Raw genomic sequence first — 27,080 nt, 5'->3', positions numbered from 1 at the left:
TGAACATATGTGATTATAGTCAAGGTAGTGGCTCTTTTGGGGGAGTATGAGAATAAGGATGGGGATAGCAGTAACTAGTAGGTCAAAGGGCCTCTGGGGTGCTGGTCAAGTCTGTTATTAAGCTTTGGTGTTGATTACATTGGTATACTTCCTTGTAGAAACTCATCAAGCCATATATCTTTTTTGTCTTATTTTTGGGCCACCTCCAACAATACTGACAATGCCCAGGAGGGCATTTTGGATGCCATGAATATAAATGTCCTACTAACAGTACTCATTCTGGCCCAAGCTATATATCTTTAGGTATAATTTTTTTTCTTATATTGTATTTCAATGAAAAGTTTTAGAAACAGATGTGTGCACATAAAGACTGGGGAGACAGCTCAAAGGGTAGCAGCTCAAACTTTTATATACAAAAAGTTTAATGTACAGCTCCACATGGCAGCCCCCAGCAACACTAGGAGATCCCTAGTAGCACAGCATTACCAGGTTCTAACATTAAACCACCTGGCCCTATTGGTCAAGCATCACCAGAGTGGCTTAGGATCCCTGAGCACTGGTTAGGGAATTCTCCCACAAAAGCATACACCATAATGTTCTTTATTTGGAAAAGTCTCTAATTTTATTTCTTTCATGAATAAAAAAAAATATGCTCCAGAAATTTCCAGGAATAAAAAGATGGAGAAAGCTAGAGGAAGGAGGAAAGAATGAATAATAAGTTGGTACTATACATATTCCCATAGCAATTTATTTTCCTTCTCTAAGTCCATGGGTCAAGCAAAAGGATTACTCATCAACTTGCTTTTTTGAAGGACCATGTATTATTAATTATTCAGAATGAAAAGTTATTAGTAAACTAGCTCAACAATAATATACAAAATTATTACTAGTGCTTTCTTTACTCATGAATCACTTACAGTCAAGATGGAAAGTTCTCTGGTTATTTCCTTAACCCAATTTAGTTCCTGAGATGTAATAAATGAAGTGTTTCGTAAATTAATTCTTTCCATGGGCAGAACACGTCCTTCAATCTAAACAAAAAATATAGCACCTATTACATGACTCCACTAGAAAAACGAGATATATTATTTCAGTGATAGAGCACTTGCCTTACAAGTGTGATGTCCTGGATTCAATCCCTGGCTCCATATACATACACACAAAATATTGATGCTACTGTCTGAGACCTATTCAGTTAAAAGCCCATTTTAACTTCTGAGAATGGCAGAAAGAAGCTACTAGTTACAAGACACCATGCAATACAACTCTGAGCACATAAATATTTTATAGGCATTGCTTTTTCATTACAGACACTTCCAACATGGTATGCCAAGAAAGAGACTAGAAAACAATGTCTTAGCGGCTGAAGCGATAGCACAGCGATAAGGCATTGGCCTTGCATGTGGCCAAGACAGGATGGACCCTGGTTCGAATCTCAGCCCCATATGGTCCCCCAAGCCTGCCAGGAATGACTTCTGAGTGCAGATCCAGGAGTAACCTGAGCACTGCCGGGTATGACCCAAAAAACAAATAAAATAAAATAGTGTCTTAAAACCAGTGAAGGTGGGGCTGGAGAGATAGCATGGAGATAAGGTGTCTGCCTTTCATGCAGAAGAACGATGGTTCGAATCCTGGCATCCCATACGGTCCCCCCAGCCTGCCAGGAGTGATTTCTGAGCATAGAGCCAGGAGCAATCCCTGAGTGCTGCTGGGGTGTAACCCAAAAACCAAACACAAAAAAAAAGAAAGAAAGAAAGAAAGAAAGAAAGAAAGAAAGAAAGAAAGAAAGAAAGAAAGAAAGAAAGAAAGAAAGAAAGAATGAAAGAAAGAAAGAAAGAAAGAAAGAAAGAAAGAAAGAAAGAAGAAAAGAAAGAAGAAAGAAGAGAAAGAGAGAAAGAGGAGAGAGGAAGGAAGGAAGGGAGGGAGGGAGGGAGGGAGGGAGGGAGGGAGGGAGGGAGGGAGGGAGGGAGGGAGGGAGGAGGAAGGAAGGAAGGAAGGAAGGAAGGAAGGAAGGAAGGAAGGAAGGAAGGAAGGAAGGAAGGAAGGAAGAAAGAGAGAAGAAAAAAGAAAGAAAGAGAAAGAAAGAAAGAAAGAAGAAAGAAAGAAAGAAAGAAAGAAGAAAGAAAGAAAGAAAGAAAGAAGAAAGAAAGAAAGAAAGAAAGAAGAAGAAAAGAAAGAAAGAAAGAAAGAAAGAAAGAAAAAGAAAGAAAGAAAGAAAGAAAAGAAAGAAAGAAAGAAAGAAAGAAAAGAAGAAAGAAAGAAAGAAAGAAAGAAAAGAAAGAAAGAAAGAAAGAAAGAAAGAAAGAAAGAAAGAAAGAAACCAGTGAAGGTCTTTAAAATAACAAACTTAAAAATTAACAGGTTATTCATCTTTTGGGGGGGAGTTACACCCAGCAGCATTCAGGATCACTCCTGGCTCTATGCTCATAAATCACTCCTGGTAAGCTCAGGGGACCATATGGGATGCCAGGATTCGAATCATCGTTCTTCTGCATGCAAGACAAATGCCCTGCCTCCATGCTATCTCTCTGGTCCCAAGTTATTCATCTTTTAAATTACTTTAATGGAAAAATTAAAAGAGAAATATTTATTTTTTTTCTTTGCTATTGTTTTTGGGTTTGTTTTTCTTGTTGTTTTTTTGGGGGGGGGCACACTCAGTGACACTACTCCTGGCTATGCACTCAGAAATCGCTCCTGGCTTGGGGGACCATAAAAGATGCCGGGGTATCCAACCTCGGTCCCTCCTAGGCTAGTGCACACAAGGCAGAGAAGCCTTACTGCTTGCCCCACCACTCTGGCCCTGTTTTTGTTTTTTTTTTTTTTTTTTTTTAGACCTTACCTGATGATGTTCAGTGCTTACTCCTAAGATCTGTGCTCAAGGATCACTCCTTTAAGAGTTCAGGGGACCATATCTGGTTTCCAGCCTTGAACTTGAAAAGCAAGCACCTTACCTGCTAGACTCTCTCTCTCTGGTCTATCTCTTTTCTGGTGGTGTTGGGGATTAAACCAAGGGCCTCATACATATGACTTATGTGATCTATCACTAGGCATCTCTGGTTACACTAAGGGAGAATTCTCTTAGTGTAAATATAAACTATATTCAAGAGAAAACTGGGAAGGAGAAATCACAAATACAAACAGGAAACAAACAAAAGTTAAGAATAGGGCTGGAGTGATAGCACAGAGGTAGGGTGTTTGCCTTATATGCTGCCAACCTGGGATGGACCCAGACCCCCGGTATCCTATATGGTTCCCGAGCCTGCCAGAGATGATTTCTTTTTTATAGAACTTTATTTATTTTATTGATTGATTGGTTTGGGGCCACACCTGACAGTGCTCAGGGGCTACTCCTAGCTCTGCACTCAGAAATCGCCTGTCAGGCTGGGGGACCATCTGGGTTGGCCACATGCAAGGCAAATGCCCTACCACTATGCTATCCCCCAGGGATATTTTCTGAGCTCAGAGCCAGGAGTAACCCCTGAGCACAGCCGGGTGTGGTCAAAAACAAAAACAAAAAAAAAAGTGTATCATGAAGTCATGGACTTCATGTCAACTCAAAGGACTAGGGCAGTTGTCTGATTGACTAGGGTTCCAAGTTCAATCTGTAACACTTGAATGACTTCTTGAGAAATATACAATAAATCAAAATTTTATGAAATAAAGTTTATAGGAAGAAAATCAATAAAAATTTTAAGTCAGTATATCTTTTACTATACTTGACTCAAAATTAACTCAAATCCCTAACAAACAGAGGCAAAAATTCACAACATAAATGAGCAAAGTTAAAACAAAAGAGACCAGAGTGATAGTACAGCACTTAGGGCATTTGCCTAGCACACAGCCAACCCAGCTTTGATCTCCGACATCCCATTTGGTTCCTGAGCACCACCAGGAGTAATTCCTGAGTGCAGTGCCAAGAGTAACTACTGATCATGGTTGGGTATGATCCAAAAACCAAAAATAAACAAGTCAAGAAATTTAAAATATTAGAGTATTATGACTAGGATACCTCTCCTAAAAGTAATATAATAGGGGCCAAAGCAATGATAGAGCATTTGCCTTGCATGCTGCTGACCCATATTTGGTCCATCCTATATGGTCCCCAAGCACTTCCAGGAGTAATACCTGCTGAGCCTTGCTGGGTGTGGGTCCCACACCCCCCAAAAAAGAGTAATAGAGCTGAGAATGTAGGTCAGTTAACAGAAATTGCTTTGCATGTGTGAGGCCCTGATTTAATACATACACACACACCTTTGATGATAAAACAAAACTTCCAAATAAAGGAGGTTATCATTTAAGTATCACAAAGCTCTAAAACCTTTGGGATAGAGCAATTTCCTTCCCTCTTAAAGCCTTTGTTTGTTGGGTTGTTTTTTTGTTTTTGTTTTTGGTGGGGGGTGTCACACCCTGCTCAGGGGTTACTCCTGGCTCTGAGTACAGAAATCGCTCCTGGCAGGCATAGGGGACCATATGGGATGCTGGCATTCGAACCACAATCCATTCTGAACCAGCTGTGTGCAAGACAAATGCCCTACCACTGTGCTATCTTTTTTTTTCTAAGCCTTTGTTTTACCTTATGTACATCTTTCTGCAGAGAGAGTCCCCAACGTGTCAGCTCATTGGTTGCTCTTTCATCCTTTGAAATTCTCTGGAGCAAGCATCCCAAAGCACTGTGGTGCTGTCTAGGACTTAAGTTGATCTGCTGGGTCAACTCCTAAGTAAAATTAAAATTGAGATGTTGATTACTACTTATACTACTATAAGGTTATATAAATCCCAATTTTTCTAATATATTTCCCTAAGAGATGTACTTCACACTGACATCTATAGCCAAGGATTTAAATCAATACCTCTCAGAGATATTAGATGGAGTGTAATGTTAGTTAAACTTTCAATAATTAAATAATTTTAAATATTATTTTTCTGTCATAACATGTAAATCTTCTCTCTCAAAGTAAGTTCTGAATTAAAAATTCCAACGATATTCTAAGAAACACAAGCAAAGGAAATTTGGTTACACCTAATGAATATTTGGAGGAGATAGTGGGTGGGGGCAGAATACACTATGTCAGGTACTTAACAAAAAAAATAGAATGGAAAAACCACATACAGTCTTATACTTTTCTGTACTAGTCTCGTCATTTAATGTCATTGTAAGACCTTTTTTTGGTGCAAAAAGTCAATTTATAATCAGTATTTTATATTTATTGAATTGGTATCTAAAAAGAATATATACATTATAAATCATGTAAGTGATTTCTTCATTTACTCTTCTGGGACTAATTATACAGCTGTTATTTCCTGCAAGGCATTCTGGGTCAGGAAGTCTATGGAGCTATATAAATAGCTGTGGGATAATAAAGTTATTATGTAATTAGGAACAGTAAGGAAGGAGTCTTGACCTACATATTAAAAGCAGAGGTATCTGAGGCTAAAGAGGTAACTCAAAGGACTGGAGCCCATGTCTGGAATGCACAGGGCCCCAGGTTCAATTCCTGGAACCACATGTCCTCAAGGAAACACTGAGTGTATAGCCCAGGAGTTATTTCTGGGGAGGCCTTCAAGAAAAACAAAATAGGGGCCGAAGAAATAGCACAGCGGTAGGGCATTTGCCTTGTATTCGGCCAAACCAGGGAAGAACCTGGTTCAACTACTGACATCCCATATGGTCAGCTTACCAGGGATGATTTCTGAGTGCAGAGCCAGTAGTAACCCGAGTGCTGTTGGGTGTGGCCCAGAAACCAAATAATCAATCAATATATAAATAAAGTTTAAAAAAATGACAATATTAATAAAAGGAGAGATATCAAAAGACAAACGTAATTATCTTACAGGAGTTTTAAGCTTCACCCCAGGCTCTAAATTAAAATAATGTTTGGTGGGACTGAAGCAATAAAGTAATAAAGAATAAATCAATAAACCAGCCAGTTCAGGATGGACTGTGGTTCGAATCCCAGCATCCCATATGGTCCCCAAGCCTGCCAGGAGCGATTTTTGCACTCAGAGCTTTACTTTTTTAGCAAGTCTTTAAAGGGCTTGCTTTACAAGCAGCCGTCCTAAGTTCAATCTTCTACACCCCATATGGACCCCTGAGTAATGCCAGGAGTAATTCCTATGTTCAGAGTTAGGGGTAACCTCTGAACATCACTGAGTATGATTAAAATATTTAAAAAAAATGGGGGCCAGAGCGATAGCACAGCCATAAGGTGTTTGCCTTGCACACAGCCAACACAGGATGGACCCCAATTTGAATCCCAGCATTCCATATGGTCACCCAAGCCTGCCAGGACCTACTTCTGAGTGCAGAGCCAGGAGTAACCCAAGCGCCACCAGGTATGATTCCCCCCACCTCCCCCCAAATAAGAATTTAAAATGTGTGGGCACCTCAGAAAGTATAGGTCAAAAGATAAGTCAGCCCAAGAGACAATACTGCAGATAAGGCACCTGATGTGCAGATAACCAATCTGGGTTTCTTTTTTTTTTTCTTCTCTTTCTTTTTTCTTTTCTTTTTTTCTTTTTTCTTTTTTTTTTTTTTTTTTTTTTTTTTGTATTTTTTGGAGGGCCACAAACCATGACACTCAGGAAATCTCAGAAATCACGCATGGCTTGGGGATGATATGGGATGCCAGGGATCAACCCACAATCCGTCCTGGGTCAGCTGTCTGCAAGGCAAACGCCATACTACTGCACCATCACTCTGGCCCATCAATCTGGGTTCTATCCCTGGCCCCATATATAGCCCCTGAATACCATCAGGAGTGACTCCTAAGCAGGAGTAAACCCTTAGCACATATAGCTAATGCCTAAAAATCAAATTAAATATAAGACTAAATATAAGACAGGGGCCAGAGGGACAGAGCAATTGTACAGCATGTAAGATACATCCTGCCAGAAGTTATTCCTTTTGTTTTTTGTTTTGTTCTGGGGCCACACCTGGAAGCACTCAGGGGTTACTCCTGCCTCTGCGCTAAGAAATTGCCCTGGCAGGCTGGGGAACCATATGGGATGCTGGGGATCAAACCTGAGTATGTCCAGGTAGGCTACATGCAAGGCAACGCCCTACTGCTATGCTATCACTCCCGGCCCCAGGAGTTATTCCTGAGTTCAGAGTCAGGAATAACCAACCCTTGAACACTACTACATGCGGCCCAAATCAAACCAAAACAAAAAAGACAAGGGCCAGACTGGTCAACCCCAGTTCAATCCCTGGCATCACAAATGTCCCTGGTGGGGCCGGGCGGTGGCGCTGAAGGTAAGGTGCCTGCCTTGCCTGCGCTAGCCTTGGACGGACTGCGGTTCGACCCCCCGGTGTCCCATATGGTCCCCCAAGCCAGGAGCAACTTCTGAGCACATAGCCAGGAGTAACCCCTGAGCGTTACCGGGTGTGGCCCAAAAAAAACAAAAAACAAAAAAACCAACCAAACAAACAAACAAATGTCCCTGGTAATCCCTGAACATAGAGCAAGGCACAATTCCTGGCATGCATATGTCTTTGTTGATCCCTGAACACATAGTCATGAGCACTACAGGGTATGGCACCAAAACATAAACATTAACTTTGAGGCCAGAGATATAATATAGGGTGTTAAAGTTGCCTTGCATGCAAATGGCCCCAGTTTGATTCCAGCAACACACATGCTCCTCTAAGCATTGCCAGAAGTAATGCCTGAACAGAGCCAGAAGTAAACCCTGAGCACTGTATAGTGTGGTCCAAAACAAAATATAAAGGCAAGATAGACAAAGATTAGGGAAGCAAGGAAAAAATACACAGTGTGTAGGCAAAGCTCTCGGGGTTGGAACTGACACAGCCATACACCTCTATACCTGAACTACTCTAAAGGAACTAAGCCCAACATCACAAAAACAATACAAACGTTCACCCACTGGCCTATTGACTTTTCTTTTTTAAAACATTATGTCCTCTACTTATTCAGTTAATTGAATGCTCACTGAAACCTTTTTTTTAAACATTCATATTCTCAAGTAACCTCATCTTCGATCACCTGATTACTTTACATTATCCTCTGGCTGATGAAAGGTAAAGACCGAATTGTTTCTTTTTACCTTATAATATAGCCATTCTACTATTCTAACAGTCTTCAAAAGGAAGCTTTGAATGGCTTGTTTCTTGTGTGGAAGGGATAGAGATTATGTTTTAAAGAGCAGAACTGGAGCTTAAAGAAATTATCTGTCCGGTAATTATAATGCCTGGCCAAATTTTAGCTCAGTTGGCTACACTTTCTTTTTTTTTTTTTTTTTTTTTTTTTTTTATAAATAAAACTAATTTTATTAATTCATAAATTTATTAATAAATTTATTTATAAATAAATTCTATTTTTTTTTTTTTTTTTTTTTTTTTTTTTTTAATTTTTATTTTTAATTATGAGAACAAGGGTGCAAAGTAAGAGGACAAGGTAAAGTTACAGTGGAAGGACAATCACCCATAACATAATTCTCAGAAGTCCCCTTGCTGATATATTAACTTTGAAATTTCAGCCAAAGAACATTAAGATAAACAAGACAGAATCCATGTACAATTACTTTGTCCCTCAAGTCCCCAGATTGTAACACATTATAATATTTCTTAACAGTACACAAGGCAATCTAAAGCCATAAAACTTACGTAACTCCTTAAACATTACAGGCATAGTATTTTCTTACATTTCCATATACATGCATATTAGCTTAAGTTAACCTCAAATTTTAAGTGAGTTCTAGTTGGCTACACTTTCGATCAAAGCAGGCATACAACCTTCATGGCTCTGAAGTCCTTCCTCATCTTCTCAGGGATTCCAGTCATGAAAGAAAGCTCAGGCAGCAATAGGATTTCACCTTTAAGCAGCTAAAAAAACAGAATACAGAGGGGAAAATAAAACAGTAAAGGAGTATCTTGTTCCCTGACATGCACAAAATATACTATACCCAGGCTAGTCCTGCACAATAAGGATTATAAAACTCTGAAGAGGGCAGTGAAACAGTGTATAAATACCCCTTTCCTTAGCTTGTTTGTTACATAAAGTAAAAGGGAAAATACTAATACTGTCAAAAGTAGATGGAGGGGGCTGGAGCGGTGGCACTAGAGGTAAGGCCTTGCAAGCACTTGCCTAGGACGGCCCATGGTTCGATCCCCCGGCGTCCCATATAGTCCCCCCAAGCCAGGAGCAATTTCTGAGCTCATAGCCAGGAGTAACCCCTGAGCGTCAACGGATGGGGCCCAAAACACAAAACAAAACAAAGAAAGTAGATGGAGGACCAGAGCCACAGCACAGTGGTTAGTTGACTGCTTTGCATGCTGTCAACCCAGACTCAATCCCTGGCATCCTATATGGTCCCCAGAGCTTGACAGGAGTGATCCCTGAATGCAGAGCCAGGAGTAAATCCCTGAGCACCACCAGTTGGCCCAATAACAAACAAACAAAAAAGTAGAGAAAAATTCAGAAAACAAAATTTCTGTCCTTCTAAACATTCCTACAAACTAAAAATAATAGTCTAATGAATACAAACCAAATAATATAAAATCTTACGCCTCCAACCATATTAGCTTTTTGATCTTCCTATTTCAGACAAAATGTCTGGAGTCAAGACATTCCTCTGGTTGCTAGTCTGCTAAAATGTGTTTTTATCTTCCCATACAGATTCAGTAGTTGTTTATTCTTCAGAAACAAAAAAATATATATATTTTTTGCTTTCTGGGCCACACCCAGCAGTGCTCAGGGGTTACTCCTGGCTCTGTGATCAGAAATCATTCCTGGCAGGTTCAAGGGACCATATAGTATGCCAGGGATTGAACCCAGGTCGACCACATGCAAGGCAAACACCCTAACTGCTGTGCTATCACTCCAACCCCTAAGAATAATTTTTTTTTTTTTTTTTGGTTTTTGGGTCACACCCGGCAGCGCTCAGGGGTTACTCCTGGCTCTATGCTCAAAAACTGCTCCTGGCAGGCTCAGGGGACCATATGAGATGCCGGGATTCTGATTGCAAGGCAAATGCCTTACCTCCATGCTATCTCTCCAGCCCCAAGAATAAATTCTAATTCCTTAAACTAACTCAATCATCATGCATTTATAAAGCTCCTCATTGTGGGGACTTCAAAGTGTGAAGAGAGGGGACGGAATACTAACATCCCTTAGGTCGTCCAAGCCTACCAAGAGTAATATCTGAGCAAAACCAGAAGTAAGCCCTGAGCATTGCTAGGTGTGACCCAAAATAAGAACAAAAATATATGAGAATATACCACTGATTAGAAATGATAGACTAGGGGCCGGTGAGGTGGCGCTAGAGGTAAGGTGTCTGCCTTGCAAGCACTAGCCAAGGAAGGACCACGGTTCGATTCCCCTGTGTCCCATATGGTCCCCCCAAGCCAGGGGCAATTTCTGAGCGCTTAGCCAGGAGTAACCCCTAAGCATCAAACAGGTGTGGCCCAAAGAAAAAATAAAAACAAACAAACAAAAAAAAATGATAGACTAACTCTGCATATCTTTTCCCCTAGATATAAACATTACTCCACAACTCCCAGAGACATGAAGAAAGCAGGAGTGGCTGGTAGGATGGAATTTAAATTCCAGTGTAAGCCCAACACTCTCTGCCCTACCCCATTCCCCTTTCCCCTCACACTCACCTTCCCTTGGTTATTCTGTCTTTCACTGGGCCTATGGATCAGAAGTGGTTGGTCCTCTTCCTTAATTGTGATCCCATAGTTTTTGCTAAAGCAGAAGGAAAAGATTTCAGTAGTAGCATCTCTACTCTTACAGCAATAAATCCTACTCATAACAAGGACTTGAGGTAAATAAATATCCACTCAAAGTGGATGCTTGGTTAAGGATATTGGATTAACCAGTTTCCATTCTATTCAGGATATTTCTTCTTTGCTGATGCGTGTTACTCATTGAATGGAAGCACCTTTGAATTGAAGTACCTTTTGGATTGGTGCCTTACCCTATCTGGTCTCTATCCTAGGGTGTGTTTTCACTTCTCACTAGACTCCCTCCAAAGCTCAAGGAGAAAGTGTACAGTTTTGGTTTTTCTGAAAACTACAGAGTTAACTACTTGCTAGTCTTAGTGCTAGGAACAGAAGGCTTGCAATGAAAATTCCTGAATCTGTTTAATCTCCTTACCCATGTATGGATTATTTCCTGTGTCAGTTGTCGGTGTTTGCTTCCAGACCCATATATCACCAATCCCCTGGGACTGAGTCATGAGGCTGCCGCCTATACTGGACTCAACATAGTATATGTGTATGTGTGTGTGTGTGTTTTGGTTTTTGGGTCACACCCGGTAGTGCTCAGAGGTTACTCCTGGCTCTATGCTTAGAAATCATTCCTGGTAGGCTCAGGGAATCATATGGGATGCCGGGATTCTAACCACCATCCTTCTGCAAAATGCTTTACCTCCATGCTATCTCTACGGCCTCTCAACATAGTATTTTTTTTTTTTTGGTTTTTGGGCCACACCCGGTAACGCTCAGGGGTTACTCCTGGCTATGTGCTCAGAAGTTGCTCCTGGCTTGGGGGACCATATGGGACACCGGGGAATCGAACCGCGGTCCGTCCAAGGCTAGCGCAGGCAAGGCAGGCACCTTACCTTTAGCGCCACCACCCGGCCCCTCAACATAGTATTTTTTATTCTAAAATAAGAACTCATTATAAAGTTCTCATTTTTTAATTTATTTTTAATTATGTGAACAATGATGCAAAGAAAGAGGACAAGGTAAAGTTACAGTGAAAGGACAATCACCCAAAAACAGAGTTCTCAGAAGAAATCCCCCTGCTGACACCTTAATTTTGAACTTAGTCAAAGAACATTAAGAAAAATAAAACCAAACCCATGTATAATTACTTTGTCCCTAAGTCCCCAGATTGTAGTACATTATAACATTTCTTAGCGGTACACCAAGCAATCTAAAGCCATAAAATTTATGTAACTCCTTAAACTTGAAGGCACAGTAGTTTTTTTACATTTCCATGCACATGCATATTAGTTTAAGTTAACCTCAAAAGTTTAAGTTGTGGGCCCGGAGAGATAGCACAGCGGGCATTTGCCTTGCAAGCAGCCGATCCAGGACCAAAGGTGGTTGGTTCGAATCCCGGTGTCCCACATGGCCCCCCGTGCCTGCCAGGATTTATTTCTGAGCAGACAGCCAGGAGTAACCCCTGAGCAATGCCGGGTGTGGCCCAAAAACCAAAAAAAAAAAAAAGTTTAAGTTGTTTTTTAAGGTTTAGAGTCAAAGGAGCACAGTAAAAATGATGTTAGAGTGGCAATTATCGTTTGCATAGGCCCACCAAAATATGGGGGGCATGGGAAGGGAAAGTCTTGGCCTAAATACAAGGAGATGCTACCCCTGAAGTTTCCTGGCATAAGACTAACTCTAGGCTTCAGGCAAACTAGTTTGTCCAATTCAGGTCATTGTCTGTAGTGCCACTAGTTTTACTTTTCACACAGTCTCTGTTGTTGGTATCATGTTTCTGTACTGAAAATCCTGGAATCTGTATATCCTACATTGAAATCAGGATAGTGCAGAGCATCCTCTAATTTCCGTTCAAAATTAAAGGGCAATGCAGAAAGCCCTGTTCAGTAAGCAGGTCATTATTGTTGTTAAGTCTTCTCAGTGTTAAGGGAAGACTCTTTTGAGTAGATCGATGTCAGAGCAGCAGTAGGGTCTTCCCTGGTAGAGGACTGCTTCCAGGTGATGTCATAGACAACTTTGGATGTTTCATAGATAGCTTCCCTGGTTCCAGGGTGAATGGAGAATGCCCATTCTTCTGAGGCCTGTGCCAGGTCATTATGTCAATGTTCAGGGTGTAAGGTCCCATTGCACTACAAGATTTGTGTGTTTCTATCTCTATTAGATAAGAACTTATTTGTATGTATAATATTTTCCGTTTTAATGTGCCTACGCAAACAAGGAATAATGCCACATGGCGTTATCAGTGCATACAGGGGACGCAAGAACAAGTCCAACAATCCCCGTGACTTGGTTCAAACATAAGCATTAAACTGAGTGACTCTTTCACCAAAATTCCTTATTGAATAGTTCACAAAGAGAAGAAAAGATAAAAAGTGGGGAAAATAAACAATCTGACATAAGACTGTGGACACAATTATCACCATTTAAGGCAGGGGTCTCAAACTCGCGGCCCGTGGGCCATTTGCGGCCCTCTGTACAACATTTTGTGGCCCGCAGCTGGCCTTCAAATATCGCAGTATTAATCACAATAAAAATTGCATTAGTAAGAAAAAAATTGCATTAAACATTCGCATACCCCAAGCAGTTCCGTTCAGGGTATGCAAATGTTTAATGCGATGTTTTTTCTTACTAATGAGATTTTTTTTTTTTTTTTGGTTTTTGGGCCACACCCTGTGACGCTCAGGGGTTACTCCTGGCTATGCGCTCAGAAGTTGCTCCTGGCTTCTTGGGGGACCATATGGGACGCCGGGGGATCGAACTGCGGTCCGTCCTAGGCTAGCGCAGGCAAGGCAGGCACCTTACCTCCAGCGCCACCACCCGGCCCCACTAATGAGATTTTTTATTGTGAATATTTGGTAAGTGAAATCCCTTATGCCTGCCTCACCTCGACTTTGCCTCCTGTGGCCCCCAGGTAAATTGAGTTTGAGACCCCTGATTTAAGGGGATATTCAGTAATAGCTATAGCGGTTGAGGGAATATATCTACAATATTGAAAGGAGATATGCATGTCCCTTTTATGTCATTAGAAATAGTCGGGAGGAGGGTGCTGAATCCTGGACACACCCTATGTCTGTGATTTAGCCTTCTGGAGTCTGCAAAATGACTCCTCGCAGTTCCATTGTAGGGAAATGCATTTGAGTGGGAACTAATCAGAAATCTAGTATGGTAGCAACTGCAGTTACACAATGAAGGAAGGAAGAGGCCAAGAGGCCGCTGAGAGTAAATTAGTAGAAAAAGAGTACTGGTCTCTTCCCAACCTGAGAGTCCATACTCTCATTTTTCTTTTCAATATATAAGGTACACGGCCCCCGCGCAGTTTTTAAAATGGAGACCAATGAGGAAAAAAAATACCAGTGAATGTCCCAACATACACCAGTGCTGCATCTGCCCGCCCTCCTCTCCATGCGCCCCCCCCTTAGAGGAGGGAGAAAAAAGGGGAAAGCCTGAGGACCACTATAGAGTCCACCTGAGCCGGCACCCAGAGAAGGCCTGGAGTCCAGGGGAGAAATAGGGGAATGGCAGTGGGCCTACCAGGCCTCCCAACAACCCCCAAGCTAGGGAGAAGGCCTCCGGTGTGGGGTGTCCCCTAACTCCATACCTGGGAAGAGCTGGCCTCCCGGATCAGAGAGCAACATAGTATATTTTTAAGTAGAAAATGAGGCCCAAGTTGTTGTAATTGAGTATAGAAAAGACTAATAGTCCAGAAAAGGGTTTGTCAGAAGTTAAAGGACAATGGTAAGTTAATGATTAGTGACTTCAACCAAACTTGTAATAAAACCAGCAGAATGTAAATTCAAACCCTGAATTAATTAATGAAATTATTTACAAAAGTACTTAAAAATGAAACTATAGGGGCCAAAGTGATGGCACAGTGGTAGGGCATTTGCCTTGCATGTGGGTGACCAAGTACGACCATGGTTTGATCCCCCAGCATCCCATATGGTCCCCCAAGCCAGGAGTGATTTCTGAGTGCGTAGCCAGGAGTAACTCCTGAGCGTCACCAGTGTGGCCCCAAAACCAAAACCAAAAAAAAAAAACAAGAAAAAGAAAAAGAAACTATAGATGATCATCTGTAAATTAATTTTTCAACCCTTTGTACATTTTCATTCTAATTTTTAGAAGTACCATGCTGTATGTATGTATGTATGTATGTATGTAGCTCAGTAAGTATCCTGTTAGGGAATGGGAAACTAGGCTCCCCCTGTAAATCCGAATCTCTTTCTCTTACCTGTAGTATTCCAAGAATGTGATCTCCTTTGCATCAGACATTGTGAAACTATCTTTTGGAGTCTTATTCCAATCCACATCATCAATTCGATAGGTACGATTGTTGTATCGTGTTATAACAATATTGCCAACCAGAAGCTTAGTGCACTCTTCCTGGAAGCTTTCTTTGTTCTGCTGATATATGGCATGCCTTTGGAAAAAGAGAGAAACTTTGGGATCACATTCAGATACAGACAGCAATGTGAAAGGAATATGGGACACAAGTAAACCCTGGAGATAAGAAGGGAGAATGATCATAGTATATAGCATCAAAAGGTTTCAACTCTTAATAGAAAAGTGACAACTGAAAATAAATAGTAAAAAGATAAAAAATCATGTTAAAACATCAATTATAGGGGCCAGAGTGATAGCACAACAGTAGGGTGTTTGCCTTGCACATGACTGACCCAGGACGAACCTAGGTTCAATCCCCAATGGCCCATATGATCCCTGCCCCCAGCTAGGAGTGATTTCTGAGTGCCTAGTCAGGAGTAACCCGAGTGTCACCAGGTATCATTTAAAAAAATCCATTATATAGTAATACATTCTCTGATAGAGGTAATCATTGAAGTTACATATAATCATTATTAGAAACAGCCCCTCTGATGTTTGGGGTTACTCATAGCTCTCTATATTCAGGATCACCTCCAGTGTACACAAGACCAGGTAGGAAGCTGAAAATCGAATCTGGGTCAGTTGTGTGCAAAGCAAGTGTGCCCTACCACTGTACTATCGTTGTAGCCCAGAACAAGAAAGAATTTTAAAATATAACTATTTGGGGGGGGGGGTGCGGAGTGATAGCACAGTGGTAGGATGTTTGCCTTGTATGCAATTGACCCAGGATGGACCCTGGTTTGAATCCTGGCATCCCATAAGGTCCCCCAAGCCTGACAGGAGCAATTTCTGAGTTCAGAGCCAGGAATAACCTGGGTGCTGCAGGCTGTGACCCAAAAAAAAAAAAAAAAAAACTACTTTTGCTCTTTCCTGATTAAGGGGTTAATTACTATCAGAAGATACCAATGGTGGGGCTGGAGTGATAGCACAGTGGGCAGGGCATTTGCCTTCATGTAGCTGACCTACATTCAATTTCCAGCATGCCACATGATCCTCAAGTATGCCAGGAATAATTTTTTTAATTTATTTAAAGAAAATGCATTACATAGTTGACATAACTGATAATAGTACATTTTTAGGAAGACCAAAGCAACATGCTTTTTTGTTTTTTTTTTTAAATACAAAGTTGAAAGAAAAACTAAAGAGATGGAAGAGAAAGGAAAGAATAATTCTGGTTTTTTTTGTTTGTTTTTGTTTTGTTTTTTGTTTTTGTTTTTGGTTTTGGTTTTTTGGGCCACACCCGGTAACGCTCAGGGGTTACTCCTGGCTATGCGCTCAGAAGTTGCTCCTGGCTTGGGGGACCATATGGGACACCGGGGGATCGAACCACGGTCCGTCCAAGGCTAGCGCAGGCAAGGCAGGCACCTTACCTTTAGCGCCACCGCCCGGCCCCAATAATTCTGAAAAGTATTGACTCACAATGAGTTCATTAAAGCACCAGCAGAAAGTTTAGTAAGCTCTTCTTTAAAAAAAAAAAAAAAAAAAAAAAAAGGATAAGAGGGGCCGAAGAGATAGCATGGAGGTAAGGCGTTTGCCTTTCATGCAGAAGGTCATCAGTTCGAATCCCGGCATCCCATAGTGCGGGCCAGGAGCAATTTCTGAGCATGGAGCCAGGAGTATCCCCTGAGCACTGCCGGGTGTGAACCAAAAACCACACACACACACACACACACACGATAAGTTAAAAAAAATACAGCAATAACGGTGTGAGAGTGGCAAGTGTTGTTGTTTGCATAGGCCCAGCAAAATATAGGTAAAATGGGAAAAAAGCCTTGTCCTAAATACAAAGAGACCTTATCCCTGAAGTTCTCTGGCATAAGACCAACTCTGGGCTCCAGGTATACTAGGTTGTCCAACCGGAGTCATTCTCTGTGGTGAAATTTTTTCACACATTAGCTGTCTGATTTCTGTAAAGATTCTGGTTTCTTTGCCAGAAGGATTCTGTTTTCTGTGTTTCATCAAAGTCAGGATGTGGAGAGTCCTCCAGTTTCACCTCACCATCAGATGTGGAGTGTCCTGCCTGGCAAGCAAATTGCTGCTGTCGCTGAGTCATCTGGGTGTCAAGAGAACACTCCTTGGAGTGAAGTCAATGTCAGGGTAGTGGCAGGGTCTCCCTGGTGATGTAGACAATTGTGGTCGTTTCCATAGATGGTCAATGGTTCAGGGGTGTATGGGCAATGCTCATTTTCGGAGGCTTGAGCCAAGTCATTATGCCAGTGTTCAGAATATAAGGCCTAAATGCATTACAAAATTTGTGTTCCTATATATATTAGATAATAACTTGTTTACATATGTAGTATTTTCCCATTTTAATGTGCCTATGCAAAAGAGAAACAATGCCATAATGTATTATTGGTGCCTCTGGGGAGCTGAGGGAACAAGTCCAACAATCCCCTTAACTTGGTTCTAACATAAATTTTAAAGGAAAAGACTCTTCTACCATAATTCCATGTTAAACAAATCACAAAGAAAGAAAAACAAACAAACAAAACCAGTGGGTACAGTTGTCACTGTATAAGGGGATATTCAATAAGAGTTACAGCAGTTAAGGGAATACATCTAGGATATTCATATATGCATGTCCCTTTTATGTCATTAAAAATAGTCAGGAAGAGAGTGCTGAATCAAAAAAGGGGGGGGCAGAGAGATAGCATGGAGGTAAGGCATTTGCCTTTCATGCAGAAGGACAGTGGTTCAAATCCCGGCATCCCATATGGTCCCTTGTGCCTGCCAGGGACAATTTCTGAGCATAGAGCCAGGAGTAACCCCTGAGGGCTGCCAGGTGTGACCCAAAAAAAAAAAAAAAAAAAAGACTCGAGTCTAAAGAGTCAAATCTATTCTATATGTTACAACCACTGCTAAAAGAAAAAAAAAAAAGAATATTTAGGTAAATATGTATTTACCTTAAATTTATCCTCAGGTGACTCTTGTCTTTTAACTTTTGTTTTTGTTCTGTTTTGTTTTTGTTTTTGTTTTGGGGCCACACCCAGTGATGCTCATGGCTACTCCTGGCTCTTTGAGCTCAGAAATCACTCCTGGCTTGGGGTACCATATGGGTACCATATGCCAGGTATCAAACCCAGGTCCATCCTGGGTCGGCCACATGCAAGGCAAACATCCTACAGCTATGCTATCACTCCAGTCTTTATAACCTACAATTTAAGAAACTAGAAGTAAAATCACTAACAATGTGATTTAGAGAATTCAGAGAAAGCACATATGAGAAACAAAGATAAGAGACAGAACCATGTTGACTCTTGTCACCATAATCACCACAATCATCATAGGGCTTACTACATAACAGATACAAGGCCTGGGGATTTTCAGTGGTAAGAGCTCATGCTTTGTCATGTGTGAAGTTCTGAGTCTGAGTTAATTTCTGCTACTGTCCCACATTACTAAATCTCTGTTAATATTGTAACAGTAACAAAAATATATACTCTATATTTGTTATGTTGTGAATTATTAGAACTGGCTTATTAACAAGGCCCATGTAAATATTTCACTTTGTCCTATCTATTATTTTAAATATAAAGAATTAAAAATAATTCAATGTGTATATAACATGTTATATAAATGAAATCACCTATGTATATACCTGTAAATAATTACTGAGTAAAAAGTAACCACTAATATAGAATTCATATTTAGGTAATTATCGTACTATTTCCAGAACATTTGAGGGGGAGTTGGTTTTGGTCCACACCCAGTGACCCAGTGATGCTCAGGGTTACTCCTGGCTATGCACTCAGAAATCACTCCAGAAAATTTGTGATAATATCAATTTTATCTCCAAATACTTTCGCCCTAGCCTTTTCCATCAGAAACAAGAGATAGGTAAAAAAAAAATGACAGTTATTTTAGTAAGAAGGAGGCCAGAAAGAGAGTACGGCGGGTAAGGTACTTAATTTGCATACAGCCAACCTGGGTTCAATGCCTGGCACCAGCGTAAGTTCAAATTTAAAATATGATGCCTGATGCCACAAGTATAAACCTGAGAAATCACACCCAAGCTATGTAACCCTCGATATGAAAACAATGGAAAGAGGAGAATTAAAAGTTAGAACATCAAGATTATGATGATATAGAACTTAGTGGCATTAAAAAATGGTAAATTATTTCAAATAGTTATAAAATTCATGGAAACTTATAGAATTTGCATGTAATACTACCCTTTGTTGTTGTTTTGTTTGGGGGCCACACAGAGCTTACCCCAGGCTTTGTGCTCAGGGCTCAGTGCTGATAGGGCTTTAAGACCATAGACATGGGACTGGAGTGATGGGGCACAGGCAGTAGGGCATTTACCTTGCACACACTAACCTAGGATGGACAGGGTTTGATCCTTCAGCGTCCCTTATGGTCCCCCAAGCCAGGAGTGATTTCTGAGCACATATCCAGGAGTAACCCCTGAGCATCACTGGGTGTGGTCCAAAAAAGTAAAAAACAAAAAAAGAAGACCATATACAGTGCTGGATTCAAACGCAAATCAGCCACATGCAAACATCTCACCCTACCCTCTGTACTCTCTCCAGCCCTACATATATATTATGTGATTGATAATGGTACACAGTTTTAAATTTATTAGACTATACATACTTTATTCAATTGTAAAAACTTTTGGTCTAGGCAATTTTATTTAATTTATAGACTCATATCTACTAGTAGCCACATAACTGTTTCCTATCACCACAAAGCAACTATTTCATGTTATCTCACCATTCATATTCTTCCCCTTTTCCTTTTTCCTGAACACACTAAATCTTTTTGCAAAAAAATAATGTTTTCTCCCTTTATAGTGTTGTCATAAACGTGATTTTACCATTCAATATTTCAAGACTGATATTTTTTTCATTAACCATACTGGAGAATCATCAGATTATTATGTGCATGAGCAGCATATCCCTTTCTATTATTGAGTAGTATTTATCATTTTATAGGGATACCAGTTTGTTTAATCATTTACTGAAGGATATTTTTTTCTTTCTACTTTTGTGCTATACAAATAAAGCTGTTTCTGAACACTTGTGTACCAGTTGTGGGTGACGCTTAAATTTTCATTTCTTTGTGAAAATGGTCAATAGCAAGATCATATAGTGCATTTTAGTTTGGGTTTTTTTTTTAATTTAATTTTTTTTATTTTTTAATTTTAATTATGACAACAAAGATGCAAAGAAAGAGGAAAGGGTAAAGTTACAGTGGAAGCCCAATCACCCATAAACAAAATTCACGGTATTCCCATCGATGATATCCCAGCCTTGAACTTTCAGCCAAAGAACATTAAGAAAAACAAAACTAAACCCATGTACAATACAATTACTTTGTCCCTCAAATCCCCAGTTGTAGTACATACTGTTTCTTAGCAGCACACATTATAATCTAAAGACATTAGACTTATGTAACTCTTTAAACATTGAGGGCAAAGTACATTTCTCTAGTTCCATGCACATGCTTACTAGTTTAAGTTAACCTCAAAAGTTTTAGTGGGTTGTTTTTCTTAAGGATTGGAGTCAAGGGAACTTAGCAAAAAACGGTATTAAAGTGGCATTTGTTTGCATAGGCCCACCAAAACATAAGGGACATGGAAAGACAAATTATGGTCTAAATACAAGGAGACCCTACCCCTGAAGTTTCCTGGCACAGGACTGACTCTGGGCTCCAGGCAAACTAGTTTGTCCAATTCAAGTCATCGTCTGTAGTGGCAATACACCTCCATTCCTCACATAGTCTCTGTTGTTGGTATCATGCTTCTGTATTAAAGATCCTGGAGTCTGCATATCCCATATTGCAGTCAGGATGGTGCAGAGCATGCTCTCGTTTCACCTCACCCTTAAGGGGTACTAGAGAGAACCATGTCCTGTAGAGCAGGTCATTGTTGTTGTCAAGTCTTCTCAGTGTAAACGGAAGTCTCTTTTTAGGAGGTCGATGTCAGACCCTTGGTAGTGTCTTTCCTGGTAGAGGACTGCTTCCAGCTGTTGCTATAAAAGACCTTGGATGTTTCGTAGATAGCTTGCCTGGTTCTGGCGTGAATGGATGACCATTCTTCTGAGGCCTGTGCCAGTTCATTATATCAATGTTCAGGGTGTAAGGTACATTGTACTGAGATTTATTAGATAAGAACTTATCTATATGTATGGTGTTTTCCCATTTTAATGTGTCTATGCAAACAAGGATCAATGCCATGAAGCGTTATTGGTGCATCTGGAGGCAATAGGAACAAGACCAGCAATTTCCATGACATAGTTCAATCATAGGCATCAAACTGAGGGACAGTTCCAACAACAATCCTTACTAAACAGCTTACAAAGAAAAGACAAGATGAAAAGTGGATGGAAACATGGTAGAAAAATATATAGAAAGTTACATCAGTTAAAGAAAATAACCATAAAATATTCAAAAGATATATGTGTTCAATTTGTGTCCTTCTAAATAGTTCTGGGATTTGTTAAACTACTGTATGTCTTAGGTCAGAGATTAAAACTATGTGTTACTAAAGTTAAGAAGGGTAAATCTGGGGTACTGATGGTTGGGAGAAGCAAATGTTCGCGCGGGGGCGCTAGCCCCCGAGCGGTTTGCAAAATGTAGACTGGTATGAAATTTCCAGTGACAGCCTGAGTATAACTGAGCAGCTATCTGCCACCCACCAGATCAAACTCCACCCCCTAAGCCCCACTCTAGGGGTTTTTTTTTTTTTTTATAACTGAGAATCAAACTCTGGGCATCACAAATAGCAACATCCTAGTCCTATATATTTCATTTTAAGAATCAATTATATTGGTCTAGCAGGAGGAGGTTTGGCAGGCCCCCGCCATGCCGGAGGCCTGCTTGGCCAGGCCTAGGGGGGGTGCGGGACTTGGGTAACCCCAGCACCCCTCTGCCGCCTTGCTCCAGATCTCCAGGGCTTCCCCGGGCCAAACGCCTGGGCAAGCCGGTGAGTTGGGTCCCTTGGTGGAGCTTGAAGGTACCCTAGGCCTTCCCCCACTATCCATGCGGCTCCTTAGGGAGGGTCTGGGTGGGGCTCTGAGCTTCTGGTCTCCCAGCTTCTTGAAGGATCTCTCCTTCCTGGGAGCCGGGAGTCTAGCAGGAGGAGGTTTGGCTGGCACTGGTAATCTCTGTCCAGTCTACATTTTCAAAATCGCGTGGGGGCTATTGCCCCCACGCGCACAAGAAACATTAATAATACTCTCACAAGAAACATTAATAGTACTCTCACAAGAAACATTAATAGTACTCTCACAAGAAACTTTAATAGTACTCTCACAAGAAACTTTAATAGTACTCTCACAAGAAACTTTAATAGTACTCTCACAAGAAACTTTAATAGTACTCACTATCATTGAATTATGTTTTTATGTATGCAGAATGTCCATTTTGTACTCTGCCCTTTTGCATACCCCTTCATAAGTTCATATTTCTCTTTAACTTCTTTAACTCCTATCATCATTACTCCTTTTATACCCTTTCTAACTTAAGTACTGTTGAGTCCTAAGTCACAGACCAAAGTGGTGCCCTAGAGTTAACACCCACCCAACTATTTTAAAAGGCATAAAAAGGACACATATCTTTTCAACATTTTATGGGTGTTTTCTTTGACGGCTATAACTTTTGCTAAATACTTTCTTATACAGTGATGATCCCCCCCCATGTTTTTTTTTGGTTTTTTTTTTTTTTTGGTTTTTGGGTCACACCTGGCAGTGCTCAGGGGTTATTCCTGGCTCCAGGCTCAGAAATTGCTCCTGGCAGGCACAGGGGACCATATGGGGCGCCGGGATTCGAACCGATGACCTCCTGCATGAAAGGCAAACGCCTTACCTCCATGCTATCTCTCCAGCACCCCCCCCATGTTTTTTATCTTCTCTTTGTGAACTGCTCAATATGGAATTTGGTGTGAAAGAATCCCTCAGTTTAATACTTATGTTTGAACCAAGTCATGGGTCTTGTTGGAAATGTTCTTATGCCCCCATATATCTGATAGCACCACGTGGCTTTATATCTTGTTTGTGTAGGCACACTAACATGGAAAAATACTATACATACCAATAAGTTCTTATCTAATAAAAATGGGAACACACAAATCTTGTAGTGCAATGAGACCTTACACCCTGAACATTGACATAAAGACCTGGCACAGGCCTCAGAAGAATGGGCATTCTCCATTCACCCCTTGATCTACAGAAGACATTTACAAAACATCCAAGGTTGTATATAACATCACCTGGTGGCATTCCTGTACCAGGAAAGACCCTACAGCTGCTCTGACATCTACTCAAAAGAAACACCCCTTAACACTGAGAAGACAACAAGAACAAAGACCTGCTTACTGGACAGGGCTTGCTGTATTGCCCCTTAATTGTGAGGTTTGTCTATAACATCACCTGGAAGCAATCCTCTACCACGGAAGACCCTACCACTGCTCAGACATCGTCCTGCTCAAAAGAGACTTCCCTTAACACTGAGAAGACTTAACAACAACAACCTGCTTACAGGAAAGGGCTTCCTGCATTGCCCTTTCATGGTGAGGTGAAACGAGAAGGCACTCCACATCATGACTTCAATGTAGGACATGCAGATTCCAGAATCTTTAATACAGAAACATGAGACCAACAACAGAGACTGTGTGAAAAGTGTGTTGGCACTACAGACAATGTCTTGGATCGAACGATAACTTTCCTGAGGCCTAGAGCTGGTCTTATGCCAGGAAACTTCAGGGGTAGGATCTCTTTGTATTTAGGCCAAGGTTATTCCTTTCCATGCCTCTCATATTTTGGTGGGCCTATGCAAACAACAATTGCCACTCTAACACCGTTTTTACTGTGCTCCTTTGACTCTAATCCTTAAAATGCACCCACTTAAAATTTGAGGTTAACTTAAGCTAATATGCATGTACATGGAAATGTAAAAAATACTATGCCTCTAATGTTTAAGGAGTTACGTAAGTTTGATGGCTTTAGATTGCCTTGTGTGCTGTTAAGAAATATTATAATGTGCTACAATCTGGGGACTTGAGGGACAAAGTAATTGCACATGGATTCTGTTTTATTTATCTTAACTTTCTTTGGTGAAAGTTCAAAGTTAAGATATCAGCAAGGGGACTTCTTCTGATAATTATGTTATGGGTGATTGTCCTTCCACTGTAACTTTACCTTATCCTCTTTCTTTGCATCTTTTGTTCTCATAATTCAAAATAAAAAAATTATAAAAAAAAGAATCAATTATATTAATTATTGGGCTGGAGAGATAGCAAAGTGATAGGGCATTTGCCTTGCACACTGCAGACCCAGGATGGACCTGGGTTCTATTCCCTACATCCCATATGGTCCCTGAGCCTGCCAGAAGTGATTTCTGAGCACAGAGCCAGGAATAACCCCTGAGTGCTGCCGGGTGTGGCCCAATAAGAAAAAAAAAAGAATCAATTACAGTCAAAAACAGTCACTGAAACATTTTATATATCTACCCACAATATAAAAAGAATAGTTTCAGGGCCAGAGCAATAGGACAGGTAGGGCATTTGCCTTGCATGCAGACGACTCAGGACCAACCCAGGCTCAATCCTCAGCATCCCATATGTCCCCATGAGCCTGCCAGGAGCGATTTCTGAGTAACCCCTGAATGCTGCTGGGTATGCCCCCACCCCAAAAAAGGAAGAAGTTTCTCTACTACTGACCAAGGAAATCAACTAAGAAGCATCTCAAAGAAAACTAAGAGGATACAAAAATTCCCCACAAAATGGGAGAAACTATTTACCCAATACCCATCTAAAAAGGAGTTAGTATCTAAGATATACAAGGCACTGATAGAACATAGCAATAAAAAAAGCATCTAACCCCCTCCAAGAGTGGGAAGAAGAAATGAACAGACATTTCCTCAAAGAAAAAATACAGATGGGCAAAAGGCACATAAAAAAGTTCCTCCACATCATTAAAACAACAGTGAGATACCATCTCACACCACAGAGACTGTCACACATCACAAAAAAAAAAAAAAAAAAAAAAAAAAAAGAACAACCAGTGATGGCATGGAGGCAGGAAGAAAGGGATTCTCATTTACTGCTGGTAAGAATGTCGACTGAGGGACAGGAGAGATGGCATGGAGGTAAGGCATTTGCCTTGCATGCAGAAGAACTGTGATTCGAATCCCAGCATCCCATATAGTCCCCCGAGCTTGCCAGGAGCGATTTCTGAGTGTAGAGCCAGGAGTAACCCCTGAACGCTGCTGGGTGTGACCCAAAAAACAAAAACAAACAAAAAAAAAGAATGTTCACTGGTCCAGCCTTTTTGGAAAATAATCTGCATATTCTGAAAAATAACTAGAAACTGAACTTCCATAAGATCCGGCAACATTACTCCTAGGGAAATACCCTACAGCCCAAAAACAAATTTCAGAAAAGCCCTCTGCATTCCTATATTCACTGCAGTAACAGTCACAATATCCAAACCTAGAAACAACCCAAGAGCCTGAGAACAGATGAATGGCTAAAAAAAGGTGATACATCTACACAATGAAATACTACACAGCTGTTAGGAAAAATGAAATCATGAAATTTTCTTATACCTGGATGGATTTGGAGAGTATTATGCTAAGCAATATGAGTCAGAGGCAGAGGTATAGACAAAGAATGATTGCACTCATTTGTGGGATACAAAACAAACCAACAAACAAGAAAAATAAGATAATATGGTATGTCCAGAGACAATAGACAAGGGCCAGGAGAACCAGTGTATGGTAGTAAGACTGCCACAAATAGTGGGGCAGTGCAGTTAGGCAGAAAAGGGACCACTATGACAATGATAGTTGGAAATGACCACTGTGGACAAAAACTGGATGTTGAAAGGAGAGAAAGTGATATGTATGATAGCCCTTCAGCAACAATATTGTTGAGAGCCTCAAACAATTGTATTAAAAACAACTTATTATAAAACAAATTGTTTAGCTAAAGTTTCATAATACATGTTGAAGGAATAAAATTATCATAGAATCAAAATTTGTAAGTTTGGTAATGTCAAACAGAAAAAATAAAATAAGTCTACTAGGAGGTAATTTGTCTATATAGTTAAGATACTTATATATATATGATGTACTAAAAATATTTAAGATACTTTATTATACTGTTTTTATTTAAAGTCTTTAATATGGGGCTGGATAGATAGCATGGAGGTAAGGTGTTTGCCTTGCATGCAGAAGGACAGTGGTTCGAATCCCAGCATCCCATATGGTCCCCCGTGCCTGCCAGGAGCAATTTCTGAGGCAGAGCCAAGAGTAACCCCTGAGCACTGTTGGGTGTGACCCAAAAACCAAAAAAATAAAAATAAAAAAATAAAGTAATATGTTCAGCCCTCTTATTAAATCTAAGTATATAATTTAAAATGAGATGTATAGATTTATGTAAGATGAGATTTCATGTAGTCTACAAATTATATACATATATTTACTATAGTAAATATTTATTACAGCAACACATTTAAACAAAACTCGTTGTGTTTGTATATTAATTCAAGTCTCTTAATCAGAGACTTAAATATAATTTCTTTCCAAAGCTCAGCACTTCTCTGTTCAAATGCCTATCTCTGTGGGATAAAAGGAATAAGCATACAACAGTACTTTTCTTTGTTTTTGTTTTTGACTTTGGGTCACACCCAGCAGTGCTCAGAGGTTACTACTGACTCTGTGCTCAGAAATTGCTCCTAGAAGGCTGGGGACCATATGGGATGCCAGGATTCAAACCAGGGTCTGTCCTGTGTTGGCCACATGCAAGGCAAATTATCGCTCCGGCCCAAGTATTCTTAATCTGGTATACATTTTAAAACCCAAATATATAGTGGCTAATCTGTATTTGTCAATAGTTATTACTAAACTTTTCAGAGAAATATCAGCTTCTTAGAGGTAGAGCTTGTCATTCACTCACATGACATCCAGTACAGAATCATTCCGAATGACCTTATGGGTGACGTCAGCTAGCAGGAAAAGACCTCCATCTGTCCTACGAATGCTAGCTGCATAGCCTGGCCAGATCTGCAAT

General features: G+C 40.5%; 1 protein-coding gene across 1 annotated transcript in view; it reads right to left on the bottom strand.

The window, feature by feature from the left end:
* PIWIL2 (piwi like RNA-mediated gene silencing 2) overlaps window positions 1-27,080 on the bottom strand; it is a 74,491-nt gene that overhangs the window by 28,592 nt on the left and 18,819 nt on the right. Inside the window, exons 9-14 of the mRNA XM_049769440.1 lie at window positions 26,967-27,080; window positions 14,916-15,104; window positions 10,622-10,706; window positions 8,753-8,842; window positions 4,574-4,714; window positions 918-1,031 (exon numbers count right to left, since the gene is read on the bottom strand). Of these exons, the coding sequence (XP_049625397.1) occupies window positions 918-1,031; window positions 4,574-4,714; window positions 8,753-8,842; window positions 10,622-10,706; window positions 14,916-15,104; window positions 26,967-27,080 (733 nt within the window). The remainder of the gene's footprint in view (window positions 1-917; window positions 1,032-4,573; window positions 4,715-8,752; window positions 8,843-10,621; window positions 10,707-14,915; window positions 15,105-26,966) is intronic.

The sequence above is a fragment of the Suncus etruscus genome, chromosome 3, assembly GCF_024139225.1.
Source record: "Suncus etruscus isolate mSunEtr1 chromosome 3, mSunEtr1.pri.cur, whole genome shotgun sequence".
NCBI lineage: Eukaryota > Metazoa > Chordata > Mammalia > Eulipotyphla > Soricidae > Suncus > Suncus etruscus.
The sequence above is the reverse complement of the archived record's forward strand: the minus strand, read 5'-3'. Positions and strand labels throughout refer to the sequence as shown.